This window comes from Procambarus clarkii, chromosome 6 (assembly GCF_040958095.1).
Source record: "Procambarus clarkii isolate CNS0578487 chromosome 6, FALCON_Pclarkii_2.0, whole genome shotgun sequence".
NCBI classification, from domain to species: domain Eukaryota; kingdom Metazoa; phylum Arthropoda; class Malacostraca; order Decapoda; family Cambaridae; genus Procambarus; species Procambarus clarkii.
Genome location: NC_091155.1, coordinates 17,732,795 through 17,752,770, shown reverse-complemented (window position 1 = coordinate 17,752,770; position 19,976 = coordinate 17,732,795). Strand labels below are relative to the sequence as shown.

Below are 19,976 nucleotides of genomic sequence, written 5' to 3'. Positions count from 1 at the left end.
TTCCTTGTTGTCACTTCCAAGAGTTTAGCTCTCCACGTATCTGCACCACCATGTGGGTCCCCATTCTCCCAGTTTACCTTTCCATGGTTGAAATCGCCCATAATTAAGAGTCTTGAACCATTCCTGCAGGCAACTAAAGCTGCTCTCTCTATTATATTTATGGTTGCCATGTTTTTCCTATCAAACTCCTGTCTGGGTCTTCTGTCATTTAGGGGAGGGTTGTAAATGACTGCCACTATTATCTTAGGTCCACCCAATTGTTATAGTTCCTGTTATGTAATCTCTGAATCCGTCACAGTCCGGAATTTCTATCTCATCAAAACTCCAGTCCTTCCTTATCAGCAGGGCCACTCCTCCACCTCCTCTCCCTTCCCTTACTATATAGTAGTCCTTTGGAAACACAGCATCTGTTATGACTCCTGACAATTTTGTTTCCGTGAGTCCTATTACATCAGAGTTTTCTTCTTGCGCCCTTTCTGCCAGTTCACTTGCTGTATTGGTAATCCCATCAATGTTTGAGAACATTACCTTGAAGCTCACTTTCTTATATCCAATTTCACCCTCACTCCCCACAAGTGTAGGAAGTTGTTCCATGGTTATTACTACTTGGGTAGGCTCATCCTCCTGTGAGGTAGTTGCCAGGGGTTCAGGGGGAGGTGGAGTGGGGGATGGAGGGCTAAGGTCTTCCTCAGGCCTGCTTGGGGCAGGAAGAAGTCCTGGGGGTGAGGGGGCAGGGATTGCTTGGGGAGAGGGCACGCCCTCCTGCGGTGTAGTTGACAGGGGTTTGGAGGGAGGTGAAGTGGGGGATGGAGGACTTAGATCTCGTCTGGTCCTGCTTGGGGCAGGAAGAAGACCAGGGGCTGGGAAAGCAGGGCTTTCTGCCCAGCAAGGCTGGGCTGTACTCACCTAGTTGTACTCACCAAGTTGTGTTTGCGGGGGTTGAGCTCTGGCTCTTTGGTCTCGCCTCTCAACCGTCAATCAACAGGTGTACAGGTTCCTGAGCCTATTGGGCTCTATCATATCTACACTTGAAACTGTGTATGGAGTCAGCCTCCACCACATCACTTCCTAATGCATTCCATTTGTCAATCACTCTGACACTAAAAAAGTTCTTTCTAATATCTCTGTGGCTCATTTGGGCACTCAGTTTCCACCTGTGTTCCCTAGTGCGTGTGCCCCTTGTGTTAAACAGCCTGTCTTTATCAACCCTGTCGATTCCCTTGAGGATCTTGAATGTGGTGATCATGTCCCCCCTAACTCTTCTGTCTTCTGTGTGTGTATATGTGTGTGTGTGTGTGTGTGTGTGTGTGTGTGTGTGTGTGTGTGTGTGTGTGTGTGTGTGTGTGTGTGTGTGTGTGTGTGTGTGTGTGTGTGTGTGTGTGTGTGTGTGTGTGTGTGTGTGTGTGTGTGTGTGTGTGTGTGTGTGTGTGTGTGTGTGTGTGTGTGTGTGTGTGTGTGTGTGTGTGTGTGTGTGTGTGTGTGTGTAATTTAAGTAGTGTAAATATTCCTTCAGTCACGGAAAATATACATTTCTGAAGAATCAAGCAATTCACGCTTAAATTTCCACCCGTCATCAGTGTTATATATGGCATTGAGGTCGAGAATTCCTGATGCAATAGACTTGTATTATTTTTAAGTTTTACCTTTGCATGTGTTGTGAAGTGTGCGTGACGAGGATGTCATCTCTGGTATATAAGATGCAGTGAGCACTGCTTTCCATTCACTTCCTCTCCTGACTTACTTCCGCTAACATCAATATGGTAAGAACTATTTTTTTGGTTCATGAGATTCCTTAGTAGATTATATTATCAATAAGTTTTCTGGCATTTTTTCTATTTTAGAGTCATTTGCATCAACTCAACAATTAATTGGTAAAATCCAGTCACTTGTTCTGATCTCGTCTGCTACAGACCTCTACTCCACACAGAACAAGAATCCAAGTAATGAAGATAGTAAGTGTGAGGTCACTCTCCAGGGGCCAGATTCACGAAGCAGTTACGCAAGCGCTTACGAACCTATACATCTTTTCTCAATCTTTGGTGGCTTTGTTTACAATTATTAAACAGTTAATGAGCTCCGAAGCACCAGGAGGCTGTTTATAACAATAACAACAGTTGATTGGCAAGTTTTCATGCTTGTAAACTGTTTAATAAATGTAACAAAAGCCGTCAAAGATTGAGGAAAGATGTACACGTTCGTAAGTACTTACATAACTGCTTCGTGAATCTGGCGCCAGTCTCCCACTAAGCTGTTCTCTGACTACACGCCAACCTCTCCCATGAGATGCCCTATGTGTTGTGTTATTGAGTTTGTTAAGTCAGCGCTTTGCTGCGTCATCGTGACAGCCAGTTGTAGCCAGACCAATTTGTCACTATGCTGCCTCTAGTGTTACTGTGCTGCAGCTAGTGTCACTATGCTGCCTCTAGTGTTACTGTGCTGCAACTAGTGTCACTATGCTGCCTCTAGTGTTACTGTGCTGCAACTAGTGTTACTGTGCTGCCTCTAGTGTTACTGTGCTGCAACTAGTGTCACTATGCTGCCTCTAGTGTTACTGTGCTGCCTCTAGTGTTACTGTGCTGCCTCTAGTGTTACTGTGCTGCAACTAGTGTCACTATGCTGCCTCTAGTGTTACTGTGCTGCCTCTAGTGTTACTGTGCTGCCTCTAGTGTTACTGTGCTGCAACTAGTGTCACTATGCTGCCTCTAGTGTTACTGTGCTGCCTCTAGTGTTACTGTGCTGCCTCTAGTGTTACTGTGCTGCAACTAGTGTCACTATGCTGCCTCTAGTGTTACTGTGCTGCAACTAGTGTTACTGTGCTGCCTCTAGTGTTACTGTGCTGCAACTAGTGTCACTATGCTGCCTCTAGTGTTACTGTGCTGCCTCTAGTGTTACTGTGCTGCCTCTAGTGTTACTGTGCTGCAACTAGTGTCACTATGCTGCCTCTAGTGTTACTGTGCTGCCTCTAGTGTTACTGTGCTGCCTCTAGTGTTACTGTGCTGCAACTAGTGTCACTATGCTGCCTCTAGTGTTACTGTGCTGCAACTAGTGTCACTATGCTGCCTCTAGTGTTACTATGCTGCAGCTAGTGTTACTGTGCTGCCTCTAGTGTTACTGTGCTGCAGCTAGTGTTACTGTGCTGCCTCTACGGTTACTGTGCTGCTTCTAGTGTTAACGTGCTGCCTCTAGTGTTAAAGTGCTTCCTCTACGGTTATTGTGCTGCCTCTAGTGTCACTATGCTGCCTCTAGTGTTACTGTGCTGCCTCTAGTGTTACTGTGCTGCAGCTAGTGTCACTATGCTGTCTCTAGTCTTACTGTGCTGCAGCTAGTGTCACTATGCTGCCTCTAGTGTTACTGTGCTGCAACTAGTGTCACTATGCTGCCTCTAGTGTTACTGTGCTGCCTTTAGTGTTACTGTGCTGCCTCTAGTGTTACTGTGCTTCCTCTACGGTTATTGTGCTTCTTCTAGTGTACTGTGCTGCCTCTAGCGTCACTATGCTGCCTCTAGTGTCATTATGCTGCCTCTAGTGTTACTGTGTTGCCTATAGTGTTACTATGCTGCCTCTAGCGTCACTATACTGCCTCTAGTGTCATTATGCTGCCTCTAGTGTTTACTGTGTTGCCTATAGTGTCACTGTGCTGCCTTTAGCCTCACTATGTTGCCTCTAGCGTCACCGTCCTGCCTCTTGTGTCACTTTGTTGCTTCACGTATCATTCTAGCGGGAATAATATGTGGCTGCCTTACGCCAGACCTTCTGAACGTGAATATTAGTTTGTGTCGTCATATATAAATTAATAATATAATTAATAGCAATTCGCCAGAGCTTAACCAGTCTTCTTGATTAATATATCCCATTATGACGGTGAAATCCCCACTGGACAAAATATAATGTATTATAAATCATTGCGGATCAGAAACTTGCACGTTTTTCGTCAGTTGATCCGTCGATTGGGTTCTGGAAATTTAATAGATCATTTTCGAGATGTCTTGACGAATCGAGAGGACGGGCTGCACAGAGAGTAATGAGTTAGTTGTCTATGAGTGTAGATCAGCTTTCTAACACAACCCAGCAGGGTAGAGGTAGATGAGGCTGGGTGCAAGGTGGGGGTAGATGCAGTTGGGTGCATGGGGGAGAGATGAGGCAGGTTGCAGTCTGGGGGGGGGTAGATGAGGCTGGGTGTAGGGTGAGCGGCCAGGGTGCGCTGGTTTGCTTCACAAACATGCGGGCGTCAAGTTACTGTTAATGACTAAATTACTCTCATGTTTCTCTTGAACTTACAGAGGTTGGCGTTAGTGTTCCTGGGTGTGGCCCTGCTGGCCGCCTCCACCTGCGCCCTGCCAGGTGGCAGTGGAGCCTATGGTGGCGGTGGTGGAGGTGCAGGAGGATCCGGAGGTGGAGGGTATGGAGGAGGTGGCAGCAGTGGAGGTGGTGGCGGCAATGGAGGCGGTGGGTATGGAGGTGGAGGCTACAGTGGCGGCACGTCCTCTGCCGTTTTTAACCTCGGAAGTCATGGAAGTGGGTCCAGAGGCGGTGGCAGCTTCGGTGGTGGCGGCTTCGGCGGTGGCGGCTTCGGCGGTGGCGGCTACAGTGGTGGCAGCTCTGGAGGTGGCGGCTTCGGTGGTGGCGGCTTTGGCGGTGGCGGCTACAGTGGTGGCGGCAGCTCTGGAGGTGGCGGCGTTGGCGGCTACAGTGGTGGCGGCAGCTCTGGAGGTGGCGGCGTTGGCGGCTACAGTGGTGGCGGCAGCTCTGGAGGTGGCGGCTTTGGCGGCTACAGTGGTGGCGGCAGCTCTGGAGGTGGCGGCTTCGGCGGTGGCGGCTACAGTGGTGGCGGCTTCAGTGGTGGCGGCAGCTCTGGAGGTGGCGGCTTTGGCGGCTACAGTGGTGGCGGCAGCTCTGGAGGTGGCGGCTTCGGTGGTGGCGGTTACAGTGGTGGCGGCAGCTCTGGAGGTGGCGGCTACGGAAAATAAATTTGCTTTATCTTAACATTAAATATATACAGTATATAACATTAAATTATAAAATAAATATTTAGTGTATAATAATTTTGTTACTTCATCGATTTGTAAAAAAACATTTGTCATGTAAAATATTAAAGAACAGTAATCAATACACGAGGTGACAATAATATATGTAATGTATTTTACTGAAGGCGCTCAAACAAAAACATCCTTATAACAAGTTAAAAATATACGAATTACTATGTGAGGTCCCGATAAAAGACCTTAAAAAATAACAAATAAAAAATATATATAAATATATATGATGACCAGACCACACACTAGAAATTGAAGAGACGACGACGTCTCTTCAATTTCTAGTGTGTGGTCTGGTCATCATACTTCAGCCACGATATTGTGACTCATCGCCTGCATATAAATATATATCTTATTATATATATAGGAGGAGGGGGTACCACCTCTGGTGCAATGATGCTTATAATACACACACACACACACACACACATTATATATATATATATATATATATATATATATATATATATATATATATATATATATATATATATATATATATATATATATATACATATATATATATATATATATATATATATATATATATATATATATATATATATATATATATATATATATATACATATATATATATATATATATATATATATATATATATATATATATATATATATATATATATATATATATATATATATATATATATATATATATGCGAACAAGCCTGAATGGTCCCCAGGACAATATGCAACTGAAAACTCACACCCCAGAAGTGACTCGAACCCATACTCCCAGAAGCAACGCAACTGGTATGTACAAGACGCCTTAATCCACTTGACCATCACGACCGGACAAAATGAGGTGATAGCCGAGGCTATTTGAACCACCCCACCGCCGGCACTCGGATAGTAATCTTGGGCATAGCATTTTACCAAATCACCTCATTCTTTGGGGCACACGTGAGGAACACAAATGCGAACAAGCCTGAATGGTCCCCAGGACAATATGCAACTGAAAACTCACACCCCAGAAGTGACTCGAACCCATACTCCCAGAAGCAACGCAACTGGTATGTACAAGACGCCTTAATCCACTTGACCATCACGACCGGACAAAATGAGGTGATAGCCGAGGCTATTTGAACCACCCCACCGCCGGCACTCGGATAGTAATCTTGGGCATAGCATTTTACCAAATCACCTCATTCTTTGGGGCACACGTGAGGAACACAAATGCGAACAAGCCTGAATGGTCCCCAGGACAATATGCAACTGAAAACTAGCCTCGGCTATCACCTCATTTTGTCCGGTCGTGATGGTCAAGTGGATTAAGGCGTCTTGTACATACCAGTTGCGTTGCTTCTGGGAGTATGGGTTCGAGTCACTTCTGGGGTGTGAGTTTTCAGTTGCATATTGTCCTGGGGACCATTCAGGCTTGTTCGCATTTGTGTTCCTCACGTGTGCCCCAAAGAATGAGGTGATTTGGTAAAATGCTATGCCCAAGATTACTATCCGAGTGCCGGCGGTGGGGTGGTTCAAATAGCCTCGGCTATCACCTCATTTTGTCCGGTCGTGATGGTCAAGTGGATTAAGGCGTCTTGTACATACCAGTTGCGTTGCTTCTGGGAGTATGGGTTCGAGTCACTTCTGGGGTGTGAGTTTTCAGTTATATATATATATATATATATATATATATATATATATATATATATATATATATATATATATATATATATATATATATATATATATATATATATATATGTCGTACCTAGTAGCCAGAACTCACTTCTCAGCCTACTATGCAAGGCCCGATTTGCCTAATAAGCCAAGTTTTCATGAATTAATATATTTTCCCTATTTTTTTTCTTATGAAATGATAAAGCTACCCATTTCATTGTGTATGAAGTCAATTTTTTTTATTGGAGTTAAAATTAACGTAGATATATGACCGAACCTAACCAACCCTACCTAACCTAACCTAACCTATCTTAATAGGTTAGGTTAGGTTAGGTGGCCGAAAAAGTTAGGTTAGGTTAGGTTAGGTAGGTTAGGTAGTCGAAAAACAATTAATTCATGAAAACTTAGCTTATTAGGCAAATCGGGCCTTGAATAGTAGGCAGAGAAGTTCGTTCTGGCTACTAGGTACGATATATATATATATATATATATATATATATATATATATATATATATATATATATATATATATATATATATATATATATATATATATGTCGTACCTAGTAGCCAGAACGCACTTCTCAGCCTACTATGCAAGGCCCGATTTGCCTAATAAGCCAAGTTTTCATGAATTAATGTTTTTTTCGACTACCTAACCTACCTAACCTAATCTAACCTAACTTTTTCGGCTACCTAACCTAACCTAACCTATAAAGATAGGTTAGGTTAGGTTAGGTAGGGTTGGTTAGGTTCGGTCATATATCTACGTTAATTTTAACTCCAATAAAATAAAATTTACCTCATACATAATTAAATGGGTAGCTTTATCATTTCATAAGAAAAAAATTAGAAAAAATATATTAATTCATGAAAACTTTGCTTATTAGGCAAATCGGGCCTTGCATAGTAGGCTGAGAAGTGCGTTCTGGCTATTAGGTACGACATATATATATATATATATATATATATATATATATATATATATATATATATATATATATATATATATATATATATATATATATATATATATATATATATATATAAAAACTGAAAACTTCACACCCCAGATGGATTCGAACCCAGATAGAAGTTCTGTCTGAATTGCTGAAACCAATTCAGATAGGATTTGGAATCCCTCATGGCTGTGAAGCGACTGCCCATGCAGCACGAACATACATCTCCAACATTTATGATGAAAAGGCCCTGTTCAAACTGGACTTTAACATGATCAGAAGAGATGCAGTGCTGTGCCGTACATCGCCATTTCCGCCCCTCTACCCGTTCATATTCATCATTAACAGAAGCCTTGCCTCTGCTCAGTGTCCAGCGGAGAGAGAGAGCCCCGCAACCTATTGAACCGTGACTCTGTTGGCTTTGCCGGCCGACTAGATGGAATCACACTGCGTCCCTGGGAGGGTGGCAGACAGTTGGCGTGGGACTATACTTGCGTGGGACAGGGTGACAGCTCACCCTGGCAACCACATACATCAACCTCTCTGCCAGCGAAGCAGAAGCTGCGGCGGCACACAGAGAAAGACAAGTCAGCCAAGTACAGGGAATTAGATCATCGGTAAACTTCATTCCAATAGGGTCTGAGACCCTAGGTCCATGGGGAGAGAGTGCAAGAAGGTTTCTTAAGGATCTTGGTTCCATTGACACTATAAGAGACACTAGGGCGGCAAGTTCTCTCTTTCAGCGCCTCAGTGTCGCCATCCAGAGGGAAGATGCCCGCTGCGTCCTCTGTTCCTGCCCGGCGTCGGAGGAGTTCGAGGAAATCTACAGCCGAACTTTTTCGTGTGTCCTCTCAATGTTCAGAAAATCAGATATATAACAGTAGCCTTGCATGATAAAGTGTACACCATAAAAAATGGGGGTGGTAGGAGAAGCGAACACTCCTACGAATTCACTCATACATATATATATCATATACTACCTGTACCCGGCCACGTGTGGCTGAGCCACAGGAACCTTCCCCTGTCACCCAGTCCTCCCCACCATTCCTTCCTCCCCCATCCCCTCATCCTCCCAACCATTCCCAACTCCCCGTCTCCTCGTCCTCCTCACTATTACCCCCTCCCCCAACATCCAGCGTCCGCTCGTCCTCCTAGCCATTCCCCTCTCCACCGTCCCCTTCTCCTCCCCACCATCTCCCACTCCCTCATTCCCTCGTCTTCCCTACCATTCCCCCCTCCCCCGCCCCATCGTCCTTTCCACCATCCCCCATTCCTCTGTCCCCTTGTCTTATCTACCATTCTCCATTCCTCTCGTCCCCACCATCCTCCACTCCCGCATACCCTCGTCCTCCCCACTATTACCTCCTTCCCTGTCCCCTCGTCGTCCCCCACCATCCCCCAATCCCATCCCCTTGACCTCCAACATTCCCAACTCTCTCGTTTGATGCATTCTCAAATGATTTGATGTTCCCATCAGAAAATTTGGAACATCAAATGATCTGATGTTCCCATCACTGAAATAAGAAAAACAGTGGAAAAACGAAATTAAAAAAAATAAAAAATACAAATATTTACTATACTCAGGAAATAAACAGAATGGTAAGCAACACAACTCCAGTCCAACTCAATGTTACACAAAATATTTAAATCAAAATAATAATCAATCGAAATCTAATAAAATTCAATTTGTCAATGCAATCAGAAACATTGAAATGAAATCGTAACATATTTAGTATAGCATGAATTGCTATTATGTGCAACAGATGGCACTTTTTTCAAAAAAGGCATGTTATAACCTGTCACAGGTGTGGCATCTATATAGTTGGTATATAAAAAACATGCATGTATTCGAATGGAACGTTGTGTCATAATTTCAAAGTAATCAATGAAGAACTTTCGGAGATTAGAGCGTTTGTTGCTCTTTCGTCCAACAGAAGGCGCTGTTTTTTCAAAAAAACATGTTTTTTCCTGTCACAGGTGTGGCATGCATATAGTAGGAATATAAAAACATGCGCCTATTCGAATGCAACGTTGACTCAAAATTTCAAAGCAATCGGTAAAGAGGTTTCGAAGATTTCCCTCCCATGAAAAACACATGAAAAACTTTTTTTCAAAATAAGCATGTTTTTTTTCCCGTCACAGACGTGACATCTATATAATATGTATATAAAAACCCGCTCGGATGCCAATGGAACGTTGTGTGAAAATTTCAAAGCAATCGGTGAAAAACTTTCGGAGATTAGCGGTTATGCAGAAACGAACATTTCCATATATATATGGAAATGCCCGGATGCAGACGACAGCAGACTAGACAGTGTAACAGACAGCACTGACAGCTCGATAGGTCCAGACACTACAACAGTCTACAACAGAGCGAGTCAGACCAGGACAGACATATGTAAATTTTATGCAAAGGGAATATGCAGACAGATATGCTGGTAATAAGAAAGGATTAGAATGCAATTATCACCATCCAAATTTATTTTTAAATATGCTAAGGAAAGGACAGTGTCGATTTGGTTCAACGTGTAAGTTTTTCCTTCCTGACATTTGCCAAACCTCACTCGGGGACAGAAAATGCTATGACTTCAGCTGCCCATACTTTCACGTGAAAGACACAGAACGCTACATAAAGAGTGTCAAGCAAGATAATAAATTTGGAAGAAACTCCTTTTTTACCAAACCGAAGGAGATTTCAAAGGGAGGACCATAGAGACTGTATGGAACTGGATGCCAGACCCACTTGCATACCAGAATTACAGATGCAACTACACACCAGAAAGGAACTACAACAGGCCACTGCCCTACAACAATCAGCACTGGTCAGAACAAACTCAATATGTCTACACATAAATGGCTTTCCAAAAAAGACTCCCAGTTAAACTATCCCTAACATAGTAACCCCGTTCATCTTTGCCAACATACAAGGACTAAAAACAAGAACAAAAAACAAAGTACAATTCATAAATGGCCGCCTCGCGGAGTAAAATGCGGTATTTGGAGTTTTCACAGAAACCCATGCAGGGGAATTCTTGGACAGTGAGATCTGGATACCAGGATATAATCTATACAGGTGTGTATAGATTATATATATTAGGGTAATTAGATCACATGGAGGAGTGGGTCTGTATATTAGGGAAGACCTTGTATGCTCGGAGCTCCTTAACGTAACAAATGAGGTGGTAGAGGTACTGGGAATAAAAATAGAGAAAATAAACTTAGTTATTATTCTAATATACAAACCGCCAGATGCAACGGCTGAAGAATTCGCAGAACAGACAAACAAAAGAGAGAATAGCATTGATAATTTGGAGAACCGGATACCTGATATTATCTTCCTAGGTGACTTCAACTTGCCTAGTCTAAGATGGAGAATAGCAAACCATAATATTATACCAGAAAATCTATCGGGACATAACCAATCACAGATTAGAAAACTGCTTAGATTAAACACGGGCCACAGGGATAAGAGCCTCGTTGGACGTAGAATCACTGTTTACCAACGTACCTGTGGATGAAACAATCGGGATGATATATATGTATCGTGATATGATATACAGAGTGTATCGTGATCCGGCCTGTACTCCTCTTGACATACCAGAAAACATTCTAAGGAAACTACTCCAAGCTTGTACTAAAGAGGCACCCTTCATGAGCCCGGATGGGCACATGTATAAGCAAGTAGATGGGGTCGCCATGGGTTCTTCCCTAGGTGTCCTGTTTGCGAACTTTTACATGGGTACCATCGAACAAAAGGTCTTAGTCGACATGAACTTGAAACCGGCCATATACTGCAGGTATGTTGACGACATTTTTACACAGGTACCTGATGTCAGACATCTGCAGGAGCTGAAGGAGGCATTTGAGCGGAATTCTGTGTTGCGTTTCACTTACGAGATGGAGAAGGATGGGAAGCTGCCCTTTCTAGATGTAGCAGTCATGGAAAGGAGCGGAGGTTTCCACACTGCAGTCTACACTAAGGGAACAAACATAGGAATGTGCCTCAATGCCAACAGTGACTGCCCAGACAGGTACAAGAGGAGTGTCGTTAACGCTTATGTCGACCGTGCTCTCAGCCACAGCTCAGGATGGAAGCACGTCGATGAAGAACTCTGTAGGGTAAGGCAGGTCCTAGTCAACAACGGCTTCTCCAATGGTTTCGTTGAAGACATTATAAGAAGGAAGGTGAAACGCCATGCAACCTCTGAAGAGACAACTAACACAACACCTGTACCTTCTATTAGACTATTTTACAGGAACTTTTTTTCCACAGCTCATAAAACGGAGGAAAGGGTCCTGAAAGATATTGTTAATAGAAACGTTATCCCTACAGACAAAAATGAGAAGATACAATTGACGATCTACTATAAAACCAAGAAAACAGCCAACCTACTCATGAGAAACTCTCCACACACAAAGCAGAACGCTTTAAATGAGACCAATGTCGTCTATGCCTTCAAATGCCCACTTGGGGACTGTAAGCCTCAAAGAATTCCGTATATAGGCAAGACAAGAACATCTCTTTCCAGGCGATTAACGATGCATAAGCAACAGGGCTCCATTAAGGAACATATAATCTCTTCCCACAATTAGACCATCACCAGAGAAGTCTTAACAAAAAACACGGAAATCATCGATAGATACAGTGGCAAATCTTTGAACCTTCTCCAGTTTAGTCTTATCCTTGACTAGATATGGACTCCATGCTGGGGCTGCATACTCCAATATTGGCCTGACATATGTGGTATACAAAGTTCTGAATGATTCTTTACACAAATTTCTGAATGCCGTTCGTATGTTGGCCAGCCTGGCATATGCCGCTGATGTTATCCTCTTGATATCCTCTGTCTCCTGCAGACCTGCTGCAGGAGACAGGTCTGGCGTGATATCAACTCCCAAGTCTTTTTCTTTCTCTGACTCCTGAAGAATTTCCTCTCCCAGATGATACCTTATATTTGGCCTCCTGCTCCCTACACCTATCTTCATTATATTACATTTGGTTGGGTTAAACTCTAACAACCACTTGTTCGACCATTCCTGCAGTTTGTCTAGGTCTTCTTGAAGCCTCAAACAGTCCTCTTCTGTCTTAATCCTTCTCATAATTTTGGCATCGTCCGCAAACATTGAGAGAAATGAATCTATACCCTCCGGGAGATCATTTACATATATCAGAAACAAGATAGGACCGAGTACAGAGCCCTGTGGGACTCCACTGGTGACTTCACGCCAATCGGAGGTCTTACTCCTCACCGTAACTCTCTGCTTAATATTGCTTAGGTACTCCCTTATCCACTGGAGTACCTTACCAGCTACACCTGCCTGTCTCTCCAGCTTATGTGTGCTCTCCAGCTTATGTGTGCTCTCCAGCTCTCCAGCTTATGTGTGTGTGTGTGTGTGTGTTTGTGTGTGTGTGTGTGTGTGTGTGTGTGTGTGTGTGTGTGTGTGTGTGTGTGTGTGTGTGTGTGTGTGTGTGTGTGTGTGTGTGTGTGTGTGTGTGTGTGTGTGTGTGTGTGTGTGTGTGTGTGTGTGTGTGTGTGTGTGTGTGTGTGTTATCGTGTGTATCACGATAATAAACACGTGATTAAAAATGTGACAGTGTCAGACCACGGAGGAAAATTGAAACAGGAATTTCCTTAAGTACTTTCGTATAATAATACATCTTCAGAAGGAGTGGTTTTACAGGTCGAGTACCGGACATAAATAGGCAGGAGAGAATGGTGGAGTGAGGTGAGGTACAATAAGTGGACAGAAATATGAGCCACACGAAAACTGCAGAGGGCCTATTGGCCCATCCGATGCAGCTCCCATTCATAACCGCACACAGGCCCACACATGGATAATCATAGCATAAGATAATATATATTTACAATGAATTAGTGAGACAAATGTGTTCTAATGATCCTACTTAAATCGTCCTTTAATTGATCAATTAATAGATCAATTAAACCCCTCTGTACCCCAGCGCCTCAGCGTGGCGGTACAGAGATGAATACATATTCTTTTAAGGTCTTTTATTGGGAACTTTCATGGTAATTCGTATATTTTTAACTTGTTATATGGATGTTAATGTTTGAACGCCTTCAATAAAATAAATAACCTTATTGTTATCACGTGTATTAATTATTATTATTAATTTGATAATTTAATGTTATATATTATTTAAGAAATTAATGTTAAAATAATGCACATTTATTTTCCATAGCTGCCGCCACCTCCAGAACTGCCTCCACCGAAGCCGCCACCTCCAGAGCCGCCACCTCCAGAGCTGCCACCACTGTAGCCGCCACCTCCAGAACTGCCACCACTGGACCCACTTCCATGATTTCCAAGGTTAAAAACAGCAAATGACGTGCCGGCACTGTAGCCTCCACCTCCACCAAACCCACCGACGAAGCCTCCCGATCCACCTCCACTGCCGCCACCGCCTCCACTGCTGCCACCACCTCCATACCCTCCGCCTCCCGATCCTCCTCCACCACCGCCACCATAGGCTCCACTGCCACCTGGCAGGGCGCAGGTGGAGGCGGCCAGCAGGGCCACACCCAGGAACACTAACGCCAACCTCTGTAAGTTCAAGAGAAACATGAGAGTAGTTTAGTCATTAACAGTAAGTTGACGCTCGCATATTTGTGAGGCAGACCAGCGCACCCTGGCCGCTCACCCTACCCTAGTCTCTTCTCACTCACCCTGCACCGAGTCTCATCTTCCCTACCCTACACCCATCTCACCCTCACTCATCTCATTTCGCTCATGTTGACCAGACCACACACTAGAAGGTGAAGGGACGACAACTTTTCGGTCCGTCCTGGACCATTCTCAAGTCGATTGTGAATGGTCCAGACAATCGACTTGAGAATGGTCCAGGACGGACCGAAACGTCGTCGTCCTTTCACCTTCTAGTGTGTGGTCTGGTCAACATACTTTAGCCACGTTATTGTGACTCATCGCCTCCATTTCACTCATTATCTGCACAATGAGTACAGACAGTCTCACCTCACCCTGATACGTATATAATGACAATTAATATTCTGAAGGGGCACCATTTGGTCACCACTTGGTCCGGGAGACATCTCCCGTCACGCAGGGTGCAGTCGCACCTCCACAGATCTCCAGTATCATCTATTGATACTGGTAATGGCTCGAAAGGGCCACCAATTACGGGCTATTCATGCCCGTGCCACCTTTTGGGTGGCTTAATCTTCGTCAATCGTCAATCTGAAGGGGGCACACGGCACCGCTCCTGTGCCAGGTAAGTCCACTACGCACCATAGCCCGTGCTACTTGGAATTTGTTCCGAGTAGCTGAATCTAAAACAACATTCTGTAGTGTTTCCGGCGTAAAGATCACATCCACCTTGAAGGGGCACTAATGGGAGGCAGCGAGTTAAGGGGTATGCCCATGCCACCGCTTGGGTTGCTTAAATCAGTCAATCGGGCAGCAAGTGGAAAGTAAAGAGGTGACTAAAAGTACTATGATGGCATTCAGCCGAGTACAAAACGCTCTCCTGTTGGTTATAAAAACGTCACCATAACCTTGTGCTTCTCGCTGTATCAGCAAAATAGGAATAAAGTATTTGATGAGGAGAAGCAGCAAGAGAGTAGACGATGCAGGCCGATACGACATACTTCCACATGGTGTCCTATATCTTGCCAACACTGTGTTCTTCAATACCAATAACATAATGTTCAGTGATGCAATGATACAACACTTGGATGAATATATGAAGTTAATAATGAAAATGAACTATAATGTTCGGAATGATTTGTTTTAGAAAAGTAAGTTTCGGTTCCATCAAAGTGTTGTTCAATACCCTTTAGAGTCATCGTGAAGATGGAAAGAAGTGGAAGAAGCTTTACCATGCTGATGCTGGGAGAACCAAGTGTTGTCAGAGACTGACTGATGGGCAGTGGTGATGAGCTTATATACCTGCGATGATCTCGTCACGCAAGTCTTGACAGGCTGCCACAAGTATAAACGTGCTGTTTATCTGTTGCGCCACGGACCGCTTTTCATCGTCTCATTGTCTTACATTACACTCAAGACCTGAAGAATAAAGTTAAGCAGGCAATTTCTAATTCCTTCACTGCTTATTGTCAATTGTTAAATGCATTAACCGAGAGAAATTTCACGAAAAATCGTTTAATATTTATTGTGAAGCTGCTTGTTTTTGTTTTTAATACGGTCAAATTGCGTTAATATCTGTTTACATATTAAAACATGTACCTATTAAAGTTAATATTATCATCTTGTATATCATATTTTTTTCTTTAATTATGAGACTAGGACTTAGGTCTCAGGTTCCGGAACAGATTAGGATAGTCATCCTCACATTTTCCCTATTACACAATCTCCTTATTGTTTTACACCCATGTCCCCAAGTACCGGAGCGGGTTTAGGGGCAAATAATGTGAACCTCTGAGAACGCTCGGGTTAATCATTCACATTTATAATTGTGTCCGGGGACAGGAAGACAGAGAGTATTCCTACACGTTAGGCGTATATCGTGGTCCCTCGCCCCTTAAAGTCGAATTACTGACCCCGCCCAGGTTGCAGGATGCAATCCCACAACTAGCTGACTTCCTCCCTACTGCTAGGTAGCGATAATTGGCGATAATTTGTAGTTGTAGCATGTAGGTGAAGTATTTACAGTGTTCCGATTCGAACAAAAATCATCAGCGAAGCACTGCTCGAGAAAAAATCGAACGTCATCAGTTGTGAGTCGTGTATAAACCGTATTTAATTCATAATCCGGTGATTTAGTGGGTGCATGGAATCACTTTTGGCCTTTGTTTATGAGAACTGGCAATTTGAGGAGGACCTAAAGTGCTGAAGAATTAAAAGCTGTCTTCAGTCCACCTGAAGCTTTTTCGTTAATACAAAAGTGGACTTATACGCCGAGCGTGTTATTAACTTTTTCTGTAAAAAGGAAAAAATAATCATAGAGATAAAATGAAGTTAATATATTTCGATCCAAATCATAGTGAACATTTTTCACAGAGACCGTCAAGTGGGTAACCTTCCTCCATCTAGCTTCCATACAGCCACTCCTTCAAGAACAACCACCAAACGAGTAGAGACAATAGGAACTGTCAGTCTCCTTAGCTTAAAAAAATCGATGTTCTTTGGCAAGAAATAACTAAGGCGCTTGACTGGGCCAAGTGTTAGCGTATACAACAACTATCGCATATCGTTAATGACTGACTTAAGACACAACCGTATTTATTTGAGGGTCTCAGTAGTACAGTCGGCTTCGTTCTCGACGTACTAATCGAGAATTCCGTGATGGAATCCCGGGCGGAACAGAAATGGTTGGGCACATTTCCTTTCACCTAATTCATCTGTTCACCTAGCAGTAATGAGTTAATCAGCTAGATGTGGGATTGCATCCTGGGCGGTGTCAGTATTTCGACTTTAAGGGGCGAGGGACCACGATATACGCCTAACGTGTAAGAATACTCTCTGGCTTCCTGTCCCGGACACAATGAATTATAATTGTGAAAGATTAACCCGAGCGTTCTCCGAGGTTCACATTATTCGCCCCTAAACCCGCTACGGTACCTGCGGACATGGGTGTAAAACAATAAGGAGATTGTATAATAGGGGAAAATGTGAGGATGACTATCCTAATCTGTTCCGGGACCTGAGACGAAAGTCCTAGTCTCATAATTAAAGAAAAAAATATATATTATAAAATATGTTAATATTAACTCTAACAGGTACTTGTTTTAATATGTAAACAGATATTAACACAATTTGACCGTATTAAAAACAAAAACAAGCAGCTTCACAATAAATATTAAACGATTTTTCGTGAAATCTCTCTCGGTTTAAATGCATTTAACAATTGACAGTAAGCAGTGAAGGAATTTGAAATTGCCTGCTTAACTTTATTCTTCAGGTCTTGAGTGTAATGTAAGACAATGAGACGATGAAAAGCGGTCCGTGGCGCAACAGTTAAACAGCACTTTTGTACTTGTGGCAGCCTGTCAAGACTTGCTTGACGAGATCATCGCAGGTATATAAGCTCATCACCACTGCTCATCAGTCAGTCTCTGACAACACTTGGTTCTCCCAGCATCAGCATGGTAAAGCTTCTTCCACTTCTTTCCATCTTCACGATGACTTTTAAGGGCATTGAACAACACTTTGATGGAACCGAAACTTACTTTTTTAAAACAAATCATTCCGAACATTATAGTTCATTTTCATTATTAACTTCATATATTCATCCAAGTGTTGTATCATTGCATCACTGAACATTATGTTATTGGTATTGAAGAACACAGTGTTGGCAAGATATAGGACACCATGTGGAGAGTAGACACTGGAAGTATGTCGCATCGGCCTGCATCGTCTACTCTCTTGCTGCTTCTTCTCATCAAATAGTTTATTCATATTTTGCTGATACAGCGAGAAGCACAAGGTTATGGTGACGTTTTTATAACCAACAAAAGAGCGTTTTGAACTCGACTGCATGTCATCATAGTACTATTAGTCACCTCTTTACTTTCCACTCGCTGCCCGATTGACTGATTTAAGCAACCCAAGCGGTGGCATGGGCATACCCCGTAACTCGCTGCCTCCCATTAGTGCCCCTTCACGGTGGATGTGATCTTCATGCCGGAAACACTTCAGAATGTTGTTTTAGATTCAGCTACTCGGAACAAATTCCAAGTAGCACGGGCTATGGTGAGCTCCTTGTGGACTGACCTGGCACAGGAGCGGTGCCGTGTGTGCCCCCCTTCAGAATTGTTGTTGTTGTTTTAGATTTAGCTACTCAGAACGAAGTGTTCATGTAGCACGGGCTATGGTGAGCCCGACAAGAATATTTATTGTCATTATATACGTATCATGGTGAGTGAGGTGAGACTGTCTACACTCATTGTGCAGATAATGAGTGAAATGCAGGCGATGAGTCACAATAACGTGGCTAAAGTATGTTGACCAGACCACACACTAGAAGGTGAAGGGACGACGACGTTTGGGTCCGTCCTGGACCATTCTCAAGTCGATTGTCTGGACCATTCACAATCGACTTGTGAATGGTCCTGGACGGACTGAAAAGTTGTCGTCCCTTCACCTTCTAGTGTGTGGTCTGGTCAACATGAGTGAAATGAGATGAGTGAGGGTGAGATGGGTGTAGGGTAGGGAAGATGAGACTCGGTGCAGGGTGAGTGAGAAGAGACTAGGGTAGGGTGAGCGGCCAGGGTGCGCTGGTCTGCCTCACAAATATGCGGGCGTCAAGTTACTGTTAATGACTAAACTACTCTCATGTGTCTCTTGAACTTACAGAGGTTGGCGTTAGTGTTCCTGGGTGTGGCCCTGCTGGCCGCTTCCACCTGCGCCCTGCCAGGTGGCAGTGGAGCCTTTGGTGGCGGTGGTGGAGGAGGATCCGGAGGCGGAGGGTATGGAGGAGGTGGCAGCAGTAGCGGTGGTGGAGGAGGATCCGGAGGCGGAGGGTATGGAGGAGGTGGCAGCAGTGGAGGTGGTGGTGGCAGTGGAGGAGGATCGGGAGGCTTCGTCGGTGGGTTTGGTGGAGGTGGAGGCTACAGTGGCGGCACGTCATTTGCTGTTTTTAACCTTGGAAGTCATGGAAGTGGGTCCAGTGGTGGTGGCAGCTTCGGTGGTGGCGGCTCTGGAGGTGGCGGCTTCGGTGGTGGCGGCTACAGTGGTGGCAGCTCTGGAGGTGGCGGCTTCGGTGGTGGCGGCTACAGTGGTGGCAGCTCTGGAGGTGGCGGCTTCGGTGGAGGCAGTTCTGGAGGTGGCGGCTTCGGCGGTGGCGGCTTCGGCGGTGGCGGCTACAGTGGTGGCAGCTCTGGAGGTGGCGGCTACAGTAGTGGCAGCTCTGGAGGTGGCGGCTTCGGTGGTGGCAGCTACAGTGGTGGCAGCTCTGGAGGTGGCGGCTTCGGTGGAGGCAGTTCTGGAGGTGGCGGCTTCGGCGGTGGCGGCTTCGGCGGTGGCGGCTACAGTGGTGGCAGCTCTAGTGGTGGCAGCTATGGAAAATAAATGTGCATTATTTTAACATAAATTTATTAAATAATATATAACAATAAATTATCAAATTAATAATAATAATTAATACACGGGATAACAATAAGGTTATTTATTTTATTGATGGCGTTCAAACATTAACATCCATATAACAAGTTAAAAATATACGAATTACCATGAAAGCTCCCAATAAAAGACCTTAAAAAAATATGTATTCATCTCTATACCGCCACGCTGAGGCGCTGGGGTACAGAGGGGTTTAATTGATCTATTAATTGATCATTTAAAGGGCGATTTAAGTAGGATCATTGGAACACATTTGTCTCACTAATTCATTGTAAATATTTACTA

The 19,976-nt window shown here is 43.9% G+C and overlaps 3 protein-coding genes across 3 annotated transcripts; 2 read left to right on the top strand and 1 right to left on the bottom strand.

Moving 5' to 3' along the window:
• The first annotated feature begins 2,185 nt into the window (after window positions 1–2,185).
• Window positions 2,186–4,966, top strand: LOC123754153 (loricrin-like). Its single transcript, XM_069310519.1, has 2 exons — window positions 2,186–2,197; window positions 4,280–4,966. Exons 1-2 carry the CDS (start codon window positions 2,186–2,188, stop codon window positions 4,964–4,966), a joined length of 699 nt encoding a protein of 232 aa, XP_069166620.1.
• Window positions 4,967–13,823: 8,857 nt separating this feature from the next.
• LOC123754152 (holotricin-3-like) lies at window positions 13,824–14,597 on the bottom strand. The gene is made up of 2 exons (XM_069310513.1): window positions 14,556–14,597; window positions 13,824–14,198 (listed from the first exon to the last, which is right to left on the bottom strand). Exons 1-2 carry the CDS (start codon window positions 14,595–14,597, stop codon window positions 13,824–13,826), a joined length of 417 nt encoding a protein of 138 aa, XP_069166614.1.
• A 3,888-nt stretch (window positions 14,598–18,485) lies between these two features.
• On the top strand, window positions 18,486–19,640 carry LOC123754151 (uncharacterized). The gene is made up of 2 exons (XM_069310510.1): window positions 18,486–18,569; window positions 18,927–19,640. The coding sequence occupies exons 1-2, from the start codon at window positions 18,486–18,488 to the stop codon at window positions 19,638–19,640; spliced, it is 798 nt and encodes a 265-aa protein (XP_069166611.1).
• The last annotated feature ends 336 nt before the right edge of the window (window positions 19,641–19,976 follow it).

Bases quoted from the DNA above. Each gene is read 5' to 3' on its own strand.
- LOC123754152 (XM_069310513.1), bottom strand. From the start codon at position 14,597: ATGAGTGAAATGGAGGCGATGAGTCACAATAACGTGGCTAAA. The intron at 14,199-14,555 runs GTATGTTGACCA...TTGAACTTACAG, and splicing joins GTCACAATAACGTGGCTAAA to AGGTTGGCGTTAGTGTTCCT.
- LOC123754151 (XM_069310510.1), top strand. From the start codon at position 18,486: ATGGTGAGTGAGGTGAGACTGTCTACACTCATTGTGCAGATAATGAGT. The intron at 18,570-18,926 runs GTATGTTGACCA...TTGAACTTACAG, and splicing joins GTCACAATAACGTGGCTAAA to AGGTTGGCGTTAGTGTTCCT.